The sequence below is a fragment of the Aotus nancymaae genome, unplaced genomic scaffold, assembly GCF_030222135.1.
Source record: "Aotus nancymaae isolate 86718 unplaced genomic scaffold, 86718_ANA_hifiasm-v0.15.2.pri h1tg000028l, whole genome shotgun sequence".
Classification (NCBI taxonomy): Eukaryota; Metazoa; Chordata; class Mammalia; order Primates; family Aotidae; genus Aotus; species Aotus nancymaae.
The window spans coordinates 3,017,686-3,036,154 of NW_026988441.1; the positions used below are offsets into that span (position 1 = coordinate 3,017,686).

At 46.3% G+C, this 18,469-nt stretch overlaps 1 protein-coding gene across 2 annotated transcripts in view; it reads right to left on the reverse strand.

Moving 5' to 3' along the window:
• The window catches only part of ZNF83 (zinc finger protein 83), a 90,817-nt gene extending 76,121 nt beyond the window's left edge, over positions 1-14,696 (reverse strand). Inside the window, exon 1 of one of the 2 annotated variants that reach the window (XR_010344210.1) lies at positions 13,996-14,687. Coding sequence is in view for 1 of the 2 variants with exons in the window: in XM_064380916.1 (XP_064236986.1) it covers positions 13,996-14,029 (34 nt within the window). In the remaining variant the exon portion in view is untranslated. Of the gene's footprint in view, positions 1-13,995 lie in introns of both variants that reach the window. The other variant, XM_064380916.1, reaches the window with a different exon arrangement.
• Between the last annotated feature and the right edge of the window lie 3,773 nt (positions 14,697-18,469).

An 18,469-nucleotide genomic window follows, 5' to 3' on the forward strand; every position in this document is an offset into this window, starting at 1 on the left:
CAGAGAAACCGATTTCACAGGCTCCCCTGAAGAAAGAGCAGTCCCACCCCTTCCGCTCCAGTACACCCATCCCTAGCACACCCGAGGCAAGGTGAACGGCGAGGAGCAGGCGCTCGTGCTGTGCAGGCCGAGGTGCAGGGGCTCACGTGGAGTCAGACTCACAGGGGAGTGGGAGCTCGACACCTCCCCCTCATAAGGAAACGAGAGAAACAAAAAGTGACGTGGCCAGTTGTCTCCGATCTGACCATACTTGGGCTTTCCAGGTGCTTCTCCGTGAAACATGGGCAGGGGCAGGTTCATCGTGGGCAAATGTGGGTAACGCCCCATATGGGCAGCGAGGAATGAGAGCTAAGCAGAACCCTGGCACATTTAGGGCTTCAGGAATATCTCACTTTATAGTGTTACTACTCACCTATTTCCTTTTATATAATCCTTTATGCAATCATATATTAGTTTATAGAAATAGGGCTTGAAGAATCCCTTTATATAATCCTCTCTATATAATCATATAATAGTTGAATAGTATGAGTGCCTAAAGGATATTTCCCTACACACACATATATAATTATATCTTAGTTCATAATCGGAGGAATGCCTGGAGTGGACACAGTACAGAGCATGAATTAAGGAATAAGCAGCTTATAATGGGAGAAAGGGATAGAGCAGACACGGTGCAGAGTGTGAATTCAGGAATAAGCAGCTTATCATCGGAGGAATGCCTAGAGCAGACGCAGTGCAAAGCATGAATTAAGGGAAAACAGTTATACCAGGACAAGGACCCATGGCCCAGGCGGCAGCGTTCAGTATGGTAACAGCACCCGCTGTGTGGCTGTCTTGGGGCAAGAGCCACTCCTCCTGATAAAGGAGTTGTAGGACCTTGCTCCAGTTCTTATGGAAGGCTGCCCTCAGACCGGCAATCCACCTTGGTGACTGTGAACTTTATCAGCTCTTGCTACTGTGCTGCTTGAAAAGCATCTTGCCATAGAACACATTGGAAGCTGACAGCGGGTGGCGGTAACCTTGACAGCTCTGTCACTGCTGTGTGACTTAAAGCATCCTCCTATAAATCTTCTTAGAAGTAGTTTGCCCATAGATAGAAGTATTGCACACTGTACCCTCTTCACTGCGCATGGCCCACCTTCAAGCCTCAGTGACCTAATGGGGGTGGACCCCATTTTTATTGCTCACGACCCTATCACTATCCTTAAAGATGATTTCACTCACTGCCCTGCCCCCAACCTATACACAATAAATACTCATGCTTCTGGACGTTTGGGGCCTCGCCTGACTCCGCTCATAGGTGGCGTGCCCCCCCGAGCCCAGCTGCATTTTCTTTGTACTTCTGCGTGCTGTCTCTTTATTTCTCAGATCCTGCGCCCCAGCACAGCATAAGGCTCACCCCACGACCCTGTGGGGCCATCAGCCCTACAGGCAAAGAGTCTTTATCCATTAGCCCTCTTCCACTGCTGACCTGAATTGGAAACGACACACTCCCTCCTTCATGGAGAAGCCCCAAGTACCCACTGATCTAACACAGTCCATCTTTGCTACTTATAACCCTAACTGGCCGCACTGCCGGGAACTGCAGTTAACGTTGTTTACTACTGAAGAGCACAGGAGAAAAAACCAAGCAGCTCTCCAGTGGTTAGAAAATAATGCACCAGCAGGCACTGGTGCCCTGCAGTCTGCAATGCAACCTTTCCCTCAGGTAGACCCTCAGTGGACGAAGGCAGGCAGCAAGAAGGTAATAAATACAGACGAAGTCTCAGAGGTCTGCCAAAACCCTGATGAAAGCCCAGGCGAATTTTCTGAGAGGCTCTGTGAAGCATACCAGCTTTATACCCCATTTGACCCAGAAGCCCCCGCCAACCAATGTATGATCAATGTGGCTTTTGTCAGCCAGGCACAAGGAGACATCAGGACGAAGCTACAGAAGCTAGAAGGATTTGAGGGCAAGGATGCTACTGAACTCACACAGGTGGCTACAAAGGTGTTTTACAATTGACAGGAAGAGGCTGGAAGAAAAGCAAGGCACAAGGCAGAAGAAAAGGCAGCCTCGTTAGTGGCCTCCTTACTTGAGAGGTGAGCTGGTGTAACGAGAGGATGGGAAAAGGTCAGGGAAGAGGGCGTGGGAGAGTCGTAGTCAGACAGAAGTCTGAAACTCAACCCAGACTAGAGAGATCAGTGTGCGATGTGCAAGAAGAAAGGACACTGGAAAAATGAGTGCCCTGATACTGATCAGGTACCCCCATACAGGCACTGGCTTTACCCCCATGCAATACCTAGACTAGCAGCAGCAAGCCCGCAGGCCCCAAGTAATCGGGATACAGACTTAATTGGCTTGGCTGGGGTAGACAGCTATAAGGACTGAAACAGACCAGGCTCCATTTCCCTAGGCCCTGGGAACCTAGGGTCATGGTAAAGGTGGGGAGCCAGCAAATAAATTTTACAGTAGATACAGGTGCCGAGCGTTCAGGGGGGCTACTGTCTAAAACTTTTACCACCATTATTGGGGCAACAGGAGTGTCAGAAAAAAGACCCTTCTGCTAGTCAAAAAGATGTGTTATTGGAGGGCAGGAGGTCCAGCATGTGCCCCGTCCCTTTGTTACAAAGGGATCTGCTTCAAAAGTGACAAGCACAGATTTCCTTTAAACCAGAGGGGAACGTGACTCTAGATTTTAACCAAGAGCTATGGTAGTAGCCCTCACAGCAGCACAAGCAAAGAGCAGCGGCTGTTTGCTAAGGATTGGAAGGGCCCATAAAGCAGTCCTGGAGCCTGGTGGAGGAAGTCCTACTGCCAGGGCCAATGAGTGGATTTCCAGAAGTACAGGCTGAAGATATTCCACCTGGGTCAGCCATAAACCATGCTCCGGTGATAGTGGAACGAAAAACAGGAGTCACCCCAGTCCGGCTGCGCCAGTGTCCTATAACCCAGGGAGTTATCCTAGGCAGAGAAAAGCTTCTAGGACGGCTCAGAAAACAGCATTCTGGTGCCATGTCAGTCACCTTGGAATACTCTGCTCTTACCAGTGCCACTACCCAATGATGGGTTATCTGCCTCCCATGATTATAGGTCAGTACAGGACTTGCAAACTGTAAACCAGCCTACAGTAACTATTCACCCAGAAGTTCCAAACCCATACACTCCACTCTCACTAATCCCCTCCGATGGAGCGTGGTTCACTGTTTTAGACTGAAAACATGCCTTCTTTTGCCTCTGCCTCGCACCAGTCAGTCAAACCCTATTTCCTTTTCAATGGGGAAGTTTCCAACTTACTTGGACCAGGCTTCCCTAAGGGTTCAAGAACTCCCCCACGATCTTCGGTGAGGCCCTAGCATCTGACCTTCATGCCTACACCCCACCAAATAAAGACCGTGCACTGCAGTACAAAGATCATTTTCTTTTAGCAGCCCCCACTTTAGAGGACTGTCCCAACGGAACCCAGGACCTCCTTTACCTTCTAGGGAAGGCAGGGTATAAAGTATCCAGAAAGAAAGCCCAGATCTGTTGTGCGAGCAACACACACTTGAGTCTGTCAGAAAGCAAGGGTAACGTATGCTAGGTGGCGCACGCAAGGAAGCTGTCTGTGGCATTCTAGCCCCAACCTCCCCACAAGTGAAAGAGATCCGGGGGCAGCAGAGTTTTGCCGTATTTCGATTCCAAATTTCTCACTAATGGCAAAACCGTGATATGAAGCCACCAACGCGAGGGAAAAGGAACCCTGCATCTGAGGACCTGAGCAACAAGCAGCATTTAATGCAATCAAAACAGCTCTAGTTAGGGCCTCGCCTTGGGACTGCCGGACATAACTAAGCCCTTCTTCCTGTACGTTCGTGAGCGAAAGGGAATGGCTGTCGGCCTCTAACTCTGATTCTAGGATCATGGCACCGCCCAGCAGCCTACCTGCCTGAGCAGCTGGACTCAGTAGTTCGCGGATGGCCACCCCGCTTTAAGGCTCTTGCTGCTCCAGCCATGCTCATACAGGAAGCTGGTAAATTGACCTTAGGACAGCAGTTAACCGTACGGGCGCCAGAGTCTGTCCCGACGCTAATGGATCAAAGAGGGCATCACTGGCTGTCAAATCCCAGAATGACCCAATACCAGGGACTCTTCTGTGAAAATCCCCGAAAACTTTAAGAACTGTAAACACTCTTAACCCTGCTACCTCGCTCCCATTAGAGCCAGGAGCTTCCCTTCATGGCTGTATACAAACAGAAGATGATGTCTTCTCCAGAAGGAAAGGTCACAGATTGCCTCCTCCAGAATCCAGATGCTGAATACTTTGCAAATAGCAGCACCTTTGGGACAGGAGGAGCCGGGTGGGCTGGATATGCAGTTGTAACTGTAGATTCCATAGCAGAGGCCCAAAATCTGCCAACAGGAACATCAGCCCAGAGAGCAGAATTAACAGCCTCAAAAGAGCACTGCTGCTCAGGGTAAAAGGGCCAACACACACACTCAACGGAGGCTTCTGCTATACTGCATGTACACGGGCGCATATACCAAGAAAGAGGACTCTTAACTGCCCGAGGAACAAGTGTGACATACCCAGAAGAGATCCCGCAACTTTTAAATGCAGTATGGGAACCAGAAAGAAACAGCTGTTGCACACTGCTGAGGCCATGAGAAAGATGAAATCCCAGAGGCCAAAGGAAAGAGGAAAGCGGATGCGGAAGCTAGGCGTGCAGCCATGAATACCCAAGAGGCAGCCTGTGCCACGCCTCTCCTCCCGAACCCTGGCCTCTAGAGGGGCCAAATTACTTTCCAAATGAGAAGCCCTGGTTTGCTCAAGAAAATACAGCCTGTACTAAAGAAGGATGGTGGCAATTCTCAGACAGAAGGTTAGCTGTTCCTGAAGTAACAGCCCCCAGGTTTGTAAAACAATTCCACCAAGAAACTCAGATGGGAAAGACAGCACTGGAAACGCTGGTGGGTGCCACGGCTCACTGTCATCTCCCAAGCTGTTCGTGAATAATGCTTAGTCCGTGCTCAGAACAACCCCGGGCAAAGGCCAACCTGGCCCCCAGGAATTCAAGGAGTAGGGGCAGCCCCTTGTGAAAAGTTGCCTGGAGATTTCACAGAGTTGCCCCGGGCAGGAGGCTATCACTATATGTTAGTATCTGTCTGTACCTACTCAGGTTGGGTAAAGGCTTTCCCCACCAGGACAGAAAAGGCACGAGAAGTAACTAGATTATTATTAAAAGAGATTATTATCCCCAGATTTGGGCTACCCTCAACTATAGGATCCGACAATGGGCCAGCATTTGTAGCTGACAGTGTCCAAGACCTAACACTGCTGTGGAAAATTCACTGGCAATGGCATACGGCCTGTTGCCCACAGAGCTCAGGAAAAACTGAGGGTGTGAATGGAACGCTCAAACAACTGTTAAAGAAATTCTGCCAGGAAACCCAGCTGTGAGGAGATCACATCTGCCCATGGTCCTCCTCCGAATCAGGTGTACCCCCACCAAACAGACCGGGTATTCACCCTATGAAATTTTGGTCAGCCGGCCATCACCAATCATCACCCAAATTAAAGGAGACATGAGAGCGTTAGGAAAACTAACCCCTAAGAAAGCAAATGCAGGCCTTAGGCACGACGATGTAAGAAATATGAGGCTGGGTTCATGACAAATTACCCATCAGCCTAACAGACCCAGGACATCCCTTCAAACCTGGAGACTCAGTTGGGTTAAAAAGTGGAACCTGACTACCTGAGGGCCAACTTGGGATGGGCCACATATTGTCATTTTGTCCACCCCAACTGCTGTTAAGGTTGCAGGCGTCGTGCCCTGAATTCATCACAGCCGGTGAAAATCCACAGCAGCCCACGAGAAGTGGACCAGTGAGCACGATCCTGAACCCCCGACCAGGCTGATGCTGACGAGACCAAACTGCCAACGAAGGCAGCGGGCCTGCCCCAGCTGCATCACCAGAGGCTGACGAGCCCACGCACAACGGACGCTTGAGGACTCATCAAAAGTAAATGTGGACTGAAATGTTAAATCTCATTGCCATCTTAGGATTGTTAACTATTCTATTACTATGCGGTCGTCTTTGCCAACCCTTATGTCCAAGGAAAGATCCACCCTGCCCCTGTGTAGTGGTATAGAAATGTTAATTTTTCGGTCCGGGCGCGGTGGCTCACGCCTGTAATCCCAGCACTTTGGGAGGCCGAGGCGGGTGGATCACGAGGTCAAGAGATCGAGACCATCCTGGTCAACATGGTGAAACCCCGTCTCTACTAAAAATACAAAAAATTAGCTGGGCACAGTGGCGCGTGCCTGTAATCCCAGCTACTCGGGAGGCTGAGACAGGAGAATTGCCTGAACCCAGGAGGCGGAGGTTGCGGTGAGCCGAGATCGCGCCATTGCGCTCCAGCCTGAGTAACAAGAGCGAAACTGTCTCAGAAAAAAAAAAAAAAAAGAAATGTTAATTTTTATTCTACTGTTGTTAACTTCCATATCTGTACAAAAGCGCGGGCAACCGGCAGAAGAATGTACCTACTACCTGCAAACCGCTTGGATTGCGAATACGGCAGTTAAGACGTTGCCGTATCAAACGTAAGTGTACAGGGACTCAGCTAGGGGCTTGCACTTACAATCAAACAATTTATTCCGTCTGTAACCCAGGCAATGAGCAATCTTATATGTTGTGACCCCAAGTCCATGCCTAGGACCTCATTTAAAATACAAATGGAGTCAAAAAAAGGTCCTCTTGTGAACAGGACTGAGGTCTCATCCTTCCATAAGGGAGCATTCCCTTTGTATTTTGATGGCTGCCAAGCAACATACTCAGGCATCGCCTACTCCACCTGTGGTAACCTGACCTGGGAAGGACATCATAGCACACTTTGTAAGCATGTGTGTGGGCCAAGACTTCCTCCACCTTGCTCCCCTGAACCCCGGAAAATAATTATAGGTACTGCACGACATGGTCCCCTGCGGGGTTCCCTAAATGGCAGTATTAGGAACCAGTCGCGCTTACTGAAATGCCAATGAAGCCAAACTGAGAAACGAAAACCTGCAATCCTATAAAGCTTACGATCCTAAAGCCAGATTTACCCACGTGGACTACTGGTCACCCATAATGCTGTTTATAGAAACATTCCCAACGCCTGTTTGTATATTATCAAAAAGGGAACTCAGGCTCATCCCCATCAACTTCAGCTCCAAGTTTTCAAGTCATTTTATGAAAATTATAAAAGAACTAACCCGGAGGTTTTGAACGCCCTCCAGTAGCCAGTTATCTGTTTGCTCAACGGGCTGAAAGCAGAGCTCATCATCTAGCTGTTTCTTCCTGCTGTGTCTGTGGAGGCTCTATCATGGGAGATCAACAGCCATGGGAAGCAGAAGAGTTAATGCCTCAGGAAAACTTGACCTTGACCTCCCCCCTCCCAAGCGTACACTCAAGCACTCCAGTGTTTGGCTCCTAAAAACTTCCATCGTCGGAAGGTACTGATTGACCGCTGGGGAAACACTTTGGTTAATCCAGTCAAAGAACTGGCTTGTCTAGGGCAGCAATACTACAACCAAAGCGTAGGGAAAAGTTTGTGGTGGGGTGAGAATAAACAAGGTAAAGTGACCTCCAGATCGGACGCTACAACCCATTATCTCACTTCCCAGCTTTAAACCACTCCCGGTATCAACTCGAGGCACCCAATAGTTGGCAGGCACCCGCTGGCCTTTCGTGTATTTGCGGACAGCAAGCTACTGGCAGTTACCAGCCAACTGGACAGGGGCCTGTGCACTAGGGACAGTGAGATCGACCTTCTTCTTACTCCCCTTGCAGTGGGAGAAGCTCTAGGATACCCGGGTTATGATGAGGTGGGAAACAGAAGTAAAAGAAGTGTAGCTATCAGAGGAGGTATAAAAATAGGAGACGGGAAAGACATTGATTGACCCCCGAAAGTATTCTTCAGTATTACGGGCGAGCTACCTGGGCACAAGATGGGTCATGGGGATACCATACTCCTGTCTATGTGCTCAATTACATTATAAGGTTACATACTTGAAATCATTACCAATTAAACGGCACAAGCTTTAGACCTGTTGGCTGTACAATGTATAAAAATGAGGAATGCCATTTACCAGAACAGACTGGCTTTAGATTATTACTTAGCCCAAAAAGGAGAGATATGTGCAAAATTTAACCTATCAAACTGCTGCTGAGAAACTGATGATAATGGATTGCTGAGGCTCTGGTAGGGGGTTTAAACCTCACCTGTGTAAACAAAGTCACTGGGAAGTTTACACAGCAACTGGGCGGGGCCCACAGCGGCTCAGCAAGGCCTCTGCAGGCCAACAGTGACTCCCTTCTTGCTGGGCAGGGCATCTCAAAAAAAGGCAGAAGCCCATCAAAGACTTATAATAACACCCCACCTTCCTGGGACAGAACACCTGGGAAAAGGGGCAGTTGTGGGTTCTGTGTCAGCAGACTTAAATGTCCCTGCCTGGCAGCTCGGAAGGGAGCAACAGATCTCCCAGCACAGCACTTGAGCTCTGATAAGGGTCTGACTGCCTCCTGAAGTGGCTCCCTGAACCCTGTTTATCCTGATTGGGAGTCACTCATACAGGAGAGCTCTGGCTGACACCTGGCGGGTACCCTTCTGGGATGAAGCTACTAGAGGAAGAAACAGGCAGCAATCTTTGCTGTTCTGCAACCCCTACAGCTGGTTCCCAGGCAAGCAGCGTGTGGAGTGGGCCTCCAGCAAACTCCAGCAGACCTGCAGCAGAGGGGTCTGTTAAAAGGAAATCTAAAAAAAAAAAAAGAGGCTGGGTGCGGTGGCTCAAGCCTATAATCCCAGCACTTTGGGAGGCCGAGGCGGGTGGATCACGAGGTCAAGAGATCGAGACCATCCTGGTCAACATGGTAAAACCCCATCTCTACTAAAAATACAAAAATTAGCTGGGCATGGGGGTGCGTGCCTGTAGTTCCAACTACTCAGGAGGCTGGGGCAGGAGAATTGCTTGAACCCAGGAGGCGGAGGCTGCGGTGAGCCGAAATTGCACCATTGCACTCCAGCCTGGGTAACAACAGTGAAACTCTGTCTCAAAAAAAAAAAAATGACGAAGGGGATATCACCACCAATCCCACAGACATACAGACTACCATCAAGGATTATTACAAACACCTCAATGGACATAAACCTTGAGAAGAGCAACCCCAAGGCACATAATCGTCAGATTCACCAGGGTTGAAATGAAAGGAAAAAATGATAAGGGCAGCTACAGAGAAAGGTCGGGTTACCCACAAAGGAAAGCCCATCAGACTCACATTAGATCTCTTGGCAGAAACCCTACAAGCCAAAAATCTAGACGAAAATCTAGAGGAAATGCATAAATTCCTGGACACTTACACCAACCCTAGACTAAACCAGGAAGAAGTTGAATTGCTGAATAGATCAATAACCAGGTCTGAAATTGAGGCAGCAATTAATAGCCTATCAACGAAAAAAAGTCCACGACCAGACGGGTTCATAGTTGAATTCTACCAGAGGTATAAAGAGGAGCTGCTACCATTTCTTCTGAAATTATTCCAAACAATACAAAAAGAGGGAATCCTCCCTAACACATTTTATGAGACCAACATCATCCTGATACCAAAACCTGGCAGAGGCACAACTAAATAAGAAGATTTCCTGCCAATATCCATGATGAGCATTAACACGAAAATCCTCAAGAAAATACTGGCAAACCAAATCCAACAGCACATCAAAAAGCTTATCCAACATGATCAAGTCAGCGTCATCCCTGGGATGCAAGGCTGGTTCAACATACGTACATCAATGAACGTAATCCATCACATAAACAGAACCAACGACAAAAACCACATGATTATCTCAATAGATGTAGAGAAGGCCTTCGACAAAATTCAACAGCCCTTTATACTAAAAACTCTCAATAAACAAGGTATCGATCGAATGTATCTCAAAATAATAAGAGCTATTTATGACAAACCCACAGCCAATATCATACTGAATGGGCAAAAACCAGAAGCATTCCTTTTGGAAACCAGCACAAGGCAAGGATGCCCTCTCTCACCACTCCTATTCAACACAGTACTGGAAGTTCTGGCCAGGGCAATCAGGCAAGAAAAAGAAATAAAGGTATTTAATTAGGAAAAGAGGAAGTCAAATTTCCTCTATATGCAGACAACATGATTGTATATTTAGAAGACCCCATGGTCTCAGTCCAAAATCTCCTTAAGCTCATAAGCAGCTTCAGCAAAGTCTCAGGATACAAAATCAATGTGCAAAAATCACAAGCATTCCCATATACCAATAACAGACAAACAGAGAGTCAAATTATGAGTGAACTCCCATTCCCAATTGCTACAAAGAGAATAAAATACCTAGGAATACGACTAACAAGGGATGTAAAGAAGCTCTTCAAGGAGAACTACAAACCACTGCTCAAGGAAATGAGATGACAAAAACAGATAAAAAAAATCATTCCATGCTCATGGTTATGAAAAATCAATATTGTGAAAATGGCCATACTGCCCAAAGTAATTTAGAGATTCAATGCCCCATCAAGCTGCCATTGACTTTCTTCACAGAATTGGAAAAAACCACCTTAAACTTCATATGGAACCAAAAAAGAGCCTGCATATCGAAGACAATCCTAAGCAAAAAAAAAAAAAAAAAAAAAAGCTGGAGGCATCACACTTCCTGACTTCAAACTATATTACAAGGCTACAGTAACCAAAACAGCATAGTACTAGTACCAAAACAAAGATATAGACCAATGGAACAGAACAGAGGACTCAGAAATAACATCACACACTTACAACCATCTGATCTTTGACAAACCGGACAAAAACAAGCAACAGAGAAAGGATTCCCTATTTAATAAATGGTGTTGGGAAAACTGGCTAGCCATATGTAGAAAGCTGAAACTGGATCCCTTCCTTACACCTACACAAAAATTAACTCCAGATGGATTAAAGATTTAAACATAAGACCTAACACCATAAAAATTCAAGAAGAAAACCTAGGCAATACCATTCAGGACATAGGCATAGGCAAGAACTTCAGGACGAAAGCACCAAAAGCAATGGCAACAAAAGCCAAAATAAACAAATGGGATCTAATTAAACTTAAGACCTTCTGCACAGCAAAAGAAACTATCATTAGAGTCAACTGGCGACCAACATAATGGAAAATTTTTTTGCAATCTACCCATCTGACAAGGGCTAATATCCAGAATCTACAAGGAACTTAAACAAATTTACAAGAAAAAAACAACCCCATCAAAAAGTGGGCAAAGGATATAAACACACTTTTCAAAAGAAGACATTCATGCAGCCAACAAACATATGAAAAAAAGCTCATCATCGTTTTTTATTAGAAAAATGCAAATCAAAACCACAATGACATAGCATCTCACACCAGTCACAATGGCAATCTTTAAAAAAATGAGGAGACAGATGCTGGAGAGGATGTGGAGAGACAGGAACGCTTTTACACTGCTGGTGGGAGTGTAAACTAGTTCAAGCATTGTGGAAGACAGTGTGGCGATTCCTCAAGAATCTAGAATTAGAAATACCATTTAACACAGCAATCCCATTACTGGCCATACACCCAAAAAATTATAAATCATTCTATTATGAAGACACACACACACGTATGTTTATTGCAGCACTGTTCACAATAGCAAAGATTTGGAACCAACCCAAATGCCCATCAGTGACAGACTAGATAAGGAAAATGTGGCACATATGCACCATGGAATACTATGCAGTCATAAAAAAGGATGAGTTTCTGTCCTTTACAAGGACATGGATGAAGCCGGGAACCATCATTCACAGCAAACTGACACAAGAACAGAAAAGCAGACACCGCCATGTTCTCACCCGTAAGCGCATGTGGAACAACGGGAACGCACGGACACGAGGAGGGGACTATCACACACCAGAGCCTGTCAGGAGGTGGGGGCTAGGGAAGAGATAGCTGGGTGGGGGGATACGGGAGGGATGGCATCAGAAGAGTTACCTAATGTAGATGACGGGGTGATGGATGCGGCAAGCCACCATGGCACACGTATACCTCTGTAACAAACCTGCACGTTCTGCACATGTACCCCAGAACTTAAGTATAATTTAAAAAAATAAATAAAATAAAAAATTTAAAAAAGAAATTGATGATAATGGACAAGTAGTCATGGAAATTACAGCCAGGATGTGAAAACTAGCTCACGTTCCAGTTCAGACATGGTAAGGGTGGTCACTAGATTCCCTCTTCAGAGAATGACGTTTATAGTTTGGAGATGTTAAAAGCCTGATAGGAGGAGGAGGAGTCATTAGGAGGATGCGTAATACTTCCTTGCCTCTTACCCCTCCTGACTGAAAGTATTCAGTCAATTATAAAAGCAATAGTAGCCAAGCAAACCACCAGTCAATTAATGGCATTTACTAAGTACCAGCCTGTACCCGAAAAAGGAACAGAACTACCTCAGAATGACATGTGTGATAGTGGTGCTTTCTGTGGGCTTACCTAAGGTGTGATCATTTAGCTAAACCCAACTGTTAGCACATGTCTGCACGGAACAAGCTCAAAGAAAGCAAGTATGACATTAAGAGCCCCAAAAGCCTTAATAACCCCATCTTTCCAAGAAGGCAACTTGACAGGGTAGCCGCTTCAAAGTGGGTAATAGCTCTGTTCCTGGACCCACAGTGCTCTGTGGGTCTGCCCTCAAGAGCCTTCCAACCTTCAAACCGTCACCCTAATTGGCCTCGGGCAGATGGCTGGTTAGCCAAAGACGGGTAAGAATCCTCAGAGGAGGGGCAACCTAAGACAGGCACAGTCGAGAAGGGGCCATCAGGAGCCAAGGGAGAGTTGATCTTGTGCCTTTCATGGCAGGAAAGGAGCTTCTGATCTAAAAGGATCTAATGCTATACGTTCACCATGAGCTAACACCCCAGCCTACTGTCAATCATCAAGTCAAGGTATGAAGGCAATCTTAAAGACTTTCCTTAAAAGGATCTACAATGCACTTGATTAACCCTTCCGCCCAGACACTGAGCTACCAGGTATTAGATATACTTAAATAAATCTAGTAAATCACCTCATAGAAATACTAATCAGAGGCTGGGCGTGGTGGCTCACGCCTGTAATCTCAGCACTTTGGGAGGCCCAGGCAGGCGGATCACCTGAGGTCAGGAGTTCAAGACCAGCCTGGCCAACATGGTGAAACCCTGTTTTTAAAAAAATGAAAATAAAAATAAAAAAAGAAATACCAATCAGATGAAACCAAGAAAAAGAAGAAGGGAAAAAGGAGAGAGAAAAACAAACCAAAAATGGCATACCTCTAAAGGTAACAGTAATTAGCTGTCACAGTGGTGGTGCTGCTTTCTAGTAAAGTGTTATTTATAAAAAGCAACAAGGAATGGCAAAACAAAACCTTGTGATTTCTAGTTGCTACATACTAAAGTCAATTTTGCTGCGTTGTGTCCCGTTTCATATGATAACCACCCCCAGCTCTGCTGAAGGAGAATATTAATTGCCTTCCTGCAAACCATTTAACCTTATCTATCATCCTCGCCTCCCTTAGCAAAGTTCCCGGGCATCTAAAAATTTTCCTTTTTCTTACTGACCAGCTGCAAGGTCACAGAGCAGATAAGCTCAAAACTGCAGAATGTGTTTCTCAGAATGTTCCCTTTCAAATGTGAAGTGCATCACGAGACATGTCGCATGCTGATTAACTGTTCTCTGTTCTTTGTTCTAGCTTCTGTAAACCTGCTTCCTACTTCGTCATCCTGTACCAGATAGCTGCATAAAAGGGACCCCATTTTCTTTGTCCTTTGCTCAGAATTACGAAGCAATTCTGCTGAGCCCATGATCACATTAAATAAAATTCTCCTGCAACCCCACCGGCCTCTCCAGGTCTCTCATTTCCCACTATAAAGCACGGACGCGGCTCCCAAGAGGCAACAAGAGAAAATACGAGCACACGCAAGGGCACGTCCCCGCTTCTGGGGGAAGTTGGACTCACCCAGGGAGACCAGGTTCCTGTAGTTCTCCAACATCACGTCCCTGCATAAAGTCCTCTGAGCAGGGTCCAGGCATCTCCACTCCTCCTGAGAGACTTCGATGGCCACATCCCGGAATGTCAATAGACCCTGAAATGAAAACACACTTTAACCACATGGTTATGGGAGGAGTTCTGATCTTTACAGAGAATGAGAAGAGGAGAGAGGTGAAAGCACGGATTTAATTGTAGGGCATGTTCTGACGAATGGAGAACGGGATTTTTCACCACATTATGTCTTCCCAGGTGTGTTTATTATACCTTTTCAAGAGGTCACGATTCCCTCTCAGTATTTTTTCTGTTTGTGGATGACAGAAGAAATATACAAACAAAAAATCAATGCAGGGTTTCTGTTATAGAAATGTTAGAAACTTTTCAATGACACACCAAGTGACATTCAGTATCTACATGAGGCAGAGCATGAGTAATGTCTTCAAAGATGACAATGTCCACTATGAAAGATCGGCCGGGCACAGGGGCACATGCCTATAATCCCAGCTACCCGGAAGGTGGAGGCAGGAGAAATGCTTGATCCCGTGAGGCAAAGGTTGCAGTGACCTGAGATTGCACCACTGCACTCCAGCCTGGGCAACAGAGACTCTGTCTCAAAAAAAAAAAAAAATTAGCCAAGCATGGTGGCAGGCACCTGTGGTCCCAGCTACTTAAGAGGCTGAGGTGCGAAGAGGGCTCCAGCCTGAGGGTGAAGGTTGCTATGATCTAAGACTGCCCCACTGGTCTCCGGCCTGGGCAACAAAGCAAGACCTCCTCTCCAAACAAAATACATGAAAACTAAACTTCTCAAAGTATGAAAATCCATTTTGTTTTTAATTAATTAATTGTTATTATTATTATTTGAGACAGAGTTTTGCTCTTGTTGCTCAGGCTAGAGTGCAATGGCGCAATCTTGGCTCACAGCAACCTCCACCTCCCGGGTTCGTGATTCTCCTGCCTCAGCCTCCTGAGCAGCTGGGATTACAGGTATGCAATGCCACGCCTGGCTAATTTTTTGTCCTTTTAGTGGAGACAGGGTTTCTCCATTTCGGTCAGGTTGGTCTTGAACTCCCAACCTCAGGTGATCCACCCACCTTGGCCTCTCAAAGTGCTGGGAGACTACAGGCGTGAGCCACCGTGCCTGACCAAAAATCCATTTTGTACATATATGACCACAAAATACAACCTACACACACTCACAGAAAACAAAATTAGCCGGGCATGGTGGCACGCACCTGTGGTCCCAGCTACTTGGGAGGCTGAGGGTGGAGGATGGCTGACCTGAGGGCAGAGGTTGCAGTGAGCTAAGATTGCCTAAGATCATGCCACCGTGCTCTAGCCTGGGTAACAAAGCGAGAGCCTGTCTCAAAATAACATAAAATACACGAAAACAAAATTACTCCAAGTATGAAAATCCATTTTGACTATACGTGTCCAAAAAATAATAAAAACCTACACAGACGCAGAAAAAAACTAGATGTTAATGGGCCAGTCTCAGTGGCTCACGCCTGTAATCCCAGCACTTTGGGAGGTCAAGTCAGGCAAATCGTGAGGTCAGGAGATCGAGCTCATCCTGGCTAACACGGTACAAAAAGGTAGCCGGGCGTGGTGACAAGCGCCTGTAATCCCAGCTACTCAGGAGGCTGAGGTTGCGGTGAGCTGAGATCACACCACTGTACTCCAGAGCGAGACTCTGTCAAAAAAAAAAAAGTCAGCGGACGACAGATGCTGGAGAGGATGTGGAGACACAGGAACACTTTTACACTGCTGGTGGGAGTGTCAATTAGTTCAACCATTGTGGAAGACAGTGTGGCAATTCCTCAAGGATCTAGAACTAGAAAGACCATTTGACCCAGCAATCCCATTACTGGCCACATACCCAAAAAATTATAAATCATTCTATTATAGAGACACACACACACGTATGTTTATTGCAGCACTGTTCACAAGAGCAAAGACTTGGAACCAACCCAAATGCCCATCAGTGATACACTAGATAAGGAAAATGTGGCACATATGCACCATGGAATACTATGCAGTCATAAAAAAGGATGAGTTTATGTCCTTTACAAGGACATGGATGAAGCCGGGAACCATCATTCACAGCAAACTGACACAAGAACAGAAAAGCAGACACCGCCATGTTCTCACCCGTAAGCGCATGTGGAACAACGAGAACGCACGGACACGAGGAGGGGACTATCACACACCAGAGCCTGTCAGGAGGTGGGGGCTAGGGAAGAGATAGCTGGGTGGGGGGATACGGGAGGGAGGGCATCAGAAGAGTTACCTAATGTAGATGACGGGGTGATGGATGCGGCAAGCCACCGTGGCACACGTATACCTCTGTAACAAACCTGCACGTTCTGCACATGTACCCCAGAACTTAAGTATAATTTAAAAAAATAAAGAAAATAAATAATTTAAAAAAGAAATTGATGATAAGGGACAAGTAGTCATGGAAAGTACAGCCAGGATGTGAAAACTAGCTCACGTTCCAGTTCAGACATGGTAAGGGTGGTCACTAGATTCCCTCTTCAGAGAATGACGTTTATAGTTTGGAGAGGTTAAAAGCCTGATAGGAGGAGGAGGAGTCATTAGGAGGATGCGTAATACTTCCTTGCCTCTTACCCCTCCTGACTGAAAGTATTCAGTCCATTATAAAAGCAACAGTAGCCAAGCAAACCACCAGTCAATTAATGGCATTTACTAAGTACCAGCCTGTACCCGAAAAAGGAACAGAACTACCTCAGAATGACATGTGTGATAGTGGTGCTTTCTGTGGGCTTACCTAAGGTGTGATCATTTAGCTAAACCCAACTGTTAGCACATGTCTGCACGGAACAAGCTCAAAGAAAGCAAGTATGACATTAAGAGCCCCAAAAGCCTTAATAACCCCATCTTTCCAAGAAGGCAACTTGACAGGGTAGCCGCTTCAAAGTGGGTAATAGCTCTGTTCCTGGACCCACAGTGCTCTGTGGGTCTGCCCTCAAGAGCCTTCCAACCTTCAAACCGTCACCCTAATTGGCCTCGGGCAGATGGCTGGTTAGCCAAAGACGGGTAAGAATCCTCAGAGGAGGGGCAACCTAAGACAGGCACAGTCGAGAAGGGGCCATCAGGAGCCAAGGGAGAGTTGATCTTGTGCCTTTCATGGCCGGAAAGGAGCTTCTGATCTAAAAGGATCTAATGCTATACGTTCACCATGAGCTAACACCCCAGCCTACTGTCAATCATCAAGTCAAGGTATGAAGGCAATCTTAAAGACTTTCCTTAAAAGGATCTACAATGCACTTGATTAACCCTTCCGCCCAGACACTGAGCTACCAGGTATTAGATATACTTAAATAAATCTAGTAAATCACCTCATAGAAATACTAATCAGAGGCTGGGCGTGGTGGCTCACGCCTGTAATCTCAGCACTTTGGGAGGCCCAGGCAGGCGGATCACCTGAGGTCAGGAGTTCAAGACCAGCCTGGCCAACATGGTGAAACCCTGTTTTTAAAAAAATGAAAATAAAAATAAAAAAAGAAATACCAATCAGATGAAACCAAGAAAAAGAAGAAGGGAAAAAGGAGAGAGAAAAACAAACCAAAAATGGCATACCTCTAAAGGTAACAGTAATTAGCTGTCACAGTGGTGGTGCTGCTTTCTAGTAAAGTGTTATTTATAAAAAGCAACAAGGAATGGCAAAACAAAACCTTGTGATTTCTAGTTGCTACATACTAAAGTCAATTTTGCTGCGTTGTGTCCCGTTTCATATGATAACCACCCCCAGCTCTGCTGAAGGAGAATATTAATTGCCTTCCTGCAAACCATTTAACCTTATCTATCATCCTCGCCTCCCTTAGCAAAGTTCCCGGGCATCTAAAAATTTTCCTTTTTCTTACTGACCAGCTGCAAGGTCACAGAGCAGATAAGCTCAAAACTGCAGAATGTGTTTCTCAGAATGTTCCCTTTCAAATGTGAAGTGCATCACGAGACACGTCGCATGCTGATTAACTGTTCTCTGTTCTTTGTTCTAGCTTCTGTAAACCTGCTTCCTACTTCGTCATCCTGTACCAGATAGCTGCATAAAAGGGACCCCATTTTCTTTGTCCTTTGCTCAGAATTACGAAGCAATTCTGCTGAGCCCATGATCACATTAAATAAAATTCTCCTGCAACCCCACCGGCCTCTCCAGGTCTCTCATTTCCCACTATAAAGCACGGACGCGGCTCCCAAGAGGCAACAAGAGAAAATACGAGCACACGCAAGGGCACGTCCCCGCTTCTGGGGGAAGTTGGACTCACCCAGGGAGACCAGGTTCCTGTAGTTCTCCAACATCACGTCCCTGCATAAAGTCCTCTGAGCAGGGTCCAGGCATCTCCACTCCTCCTGAGAGACTTCGATGGCCACATCCCGGAATGTCAATAGACCCTGAAATGAAAACACACTTTAACCACATGGT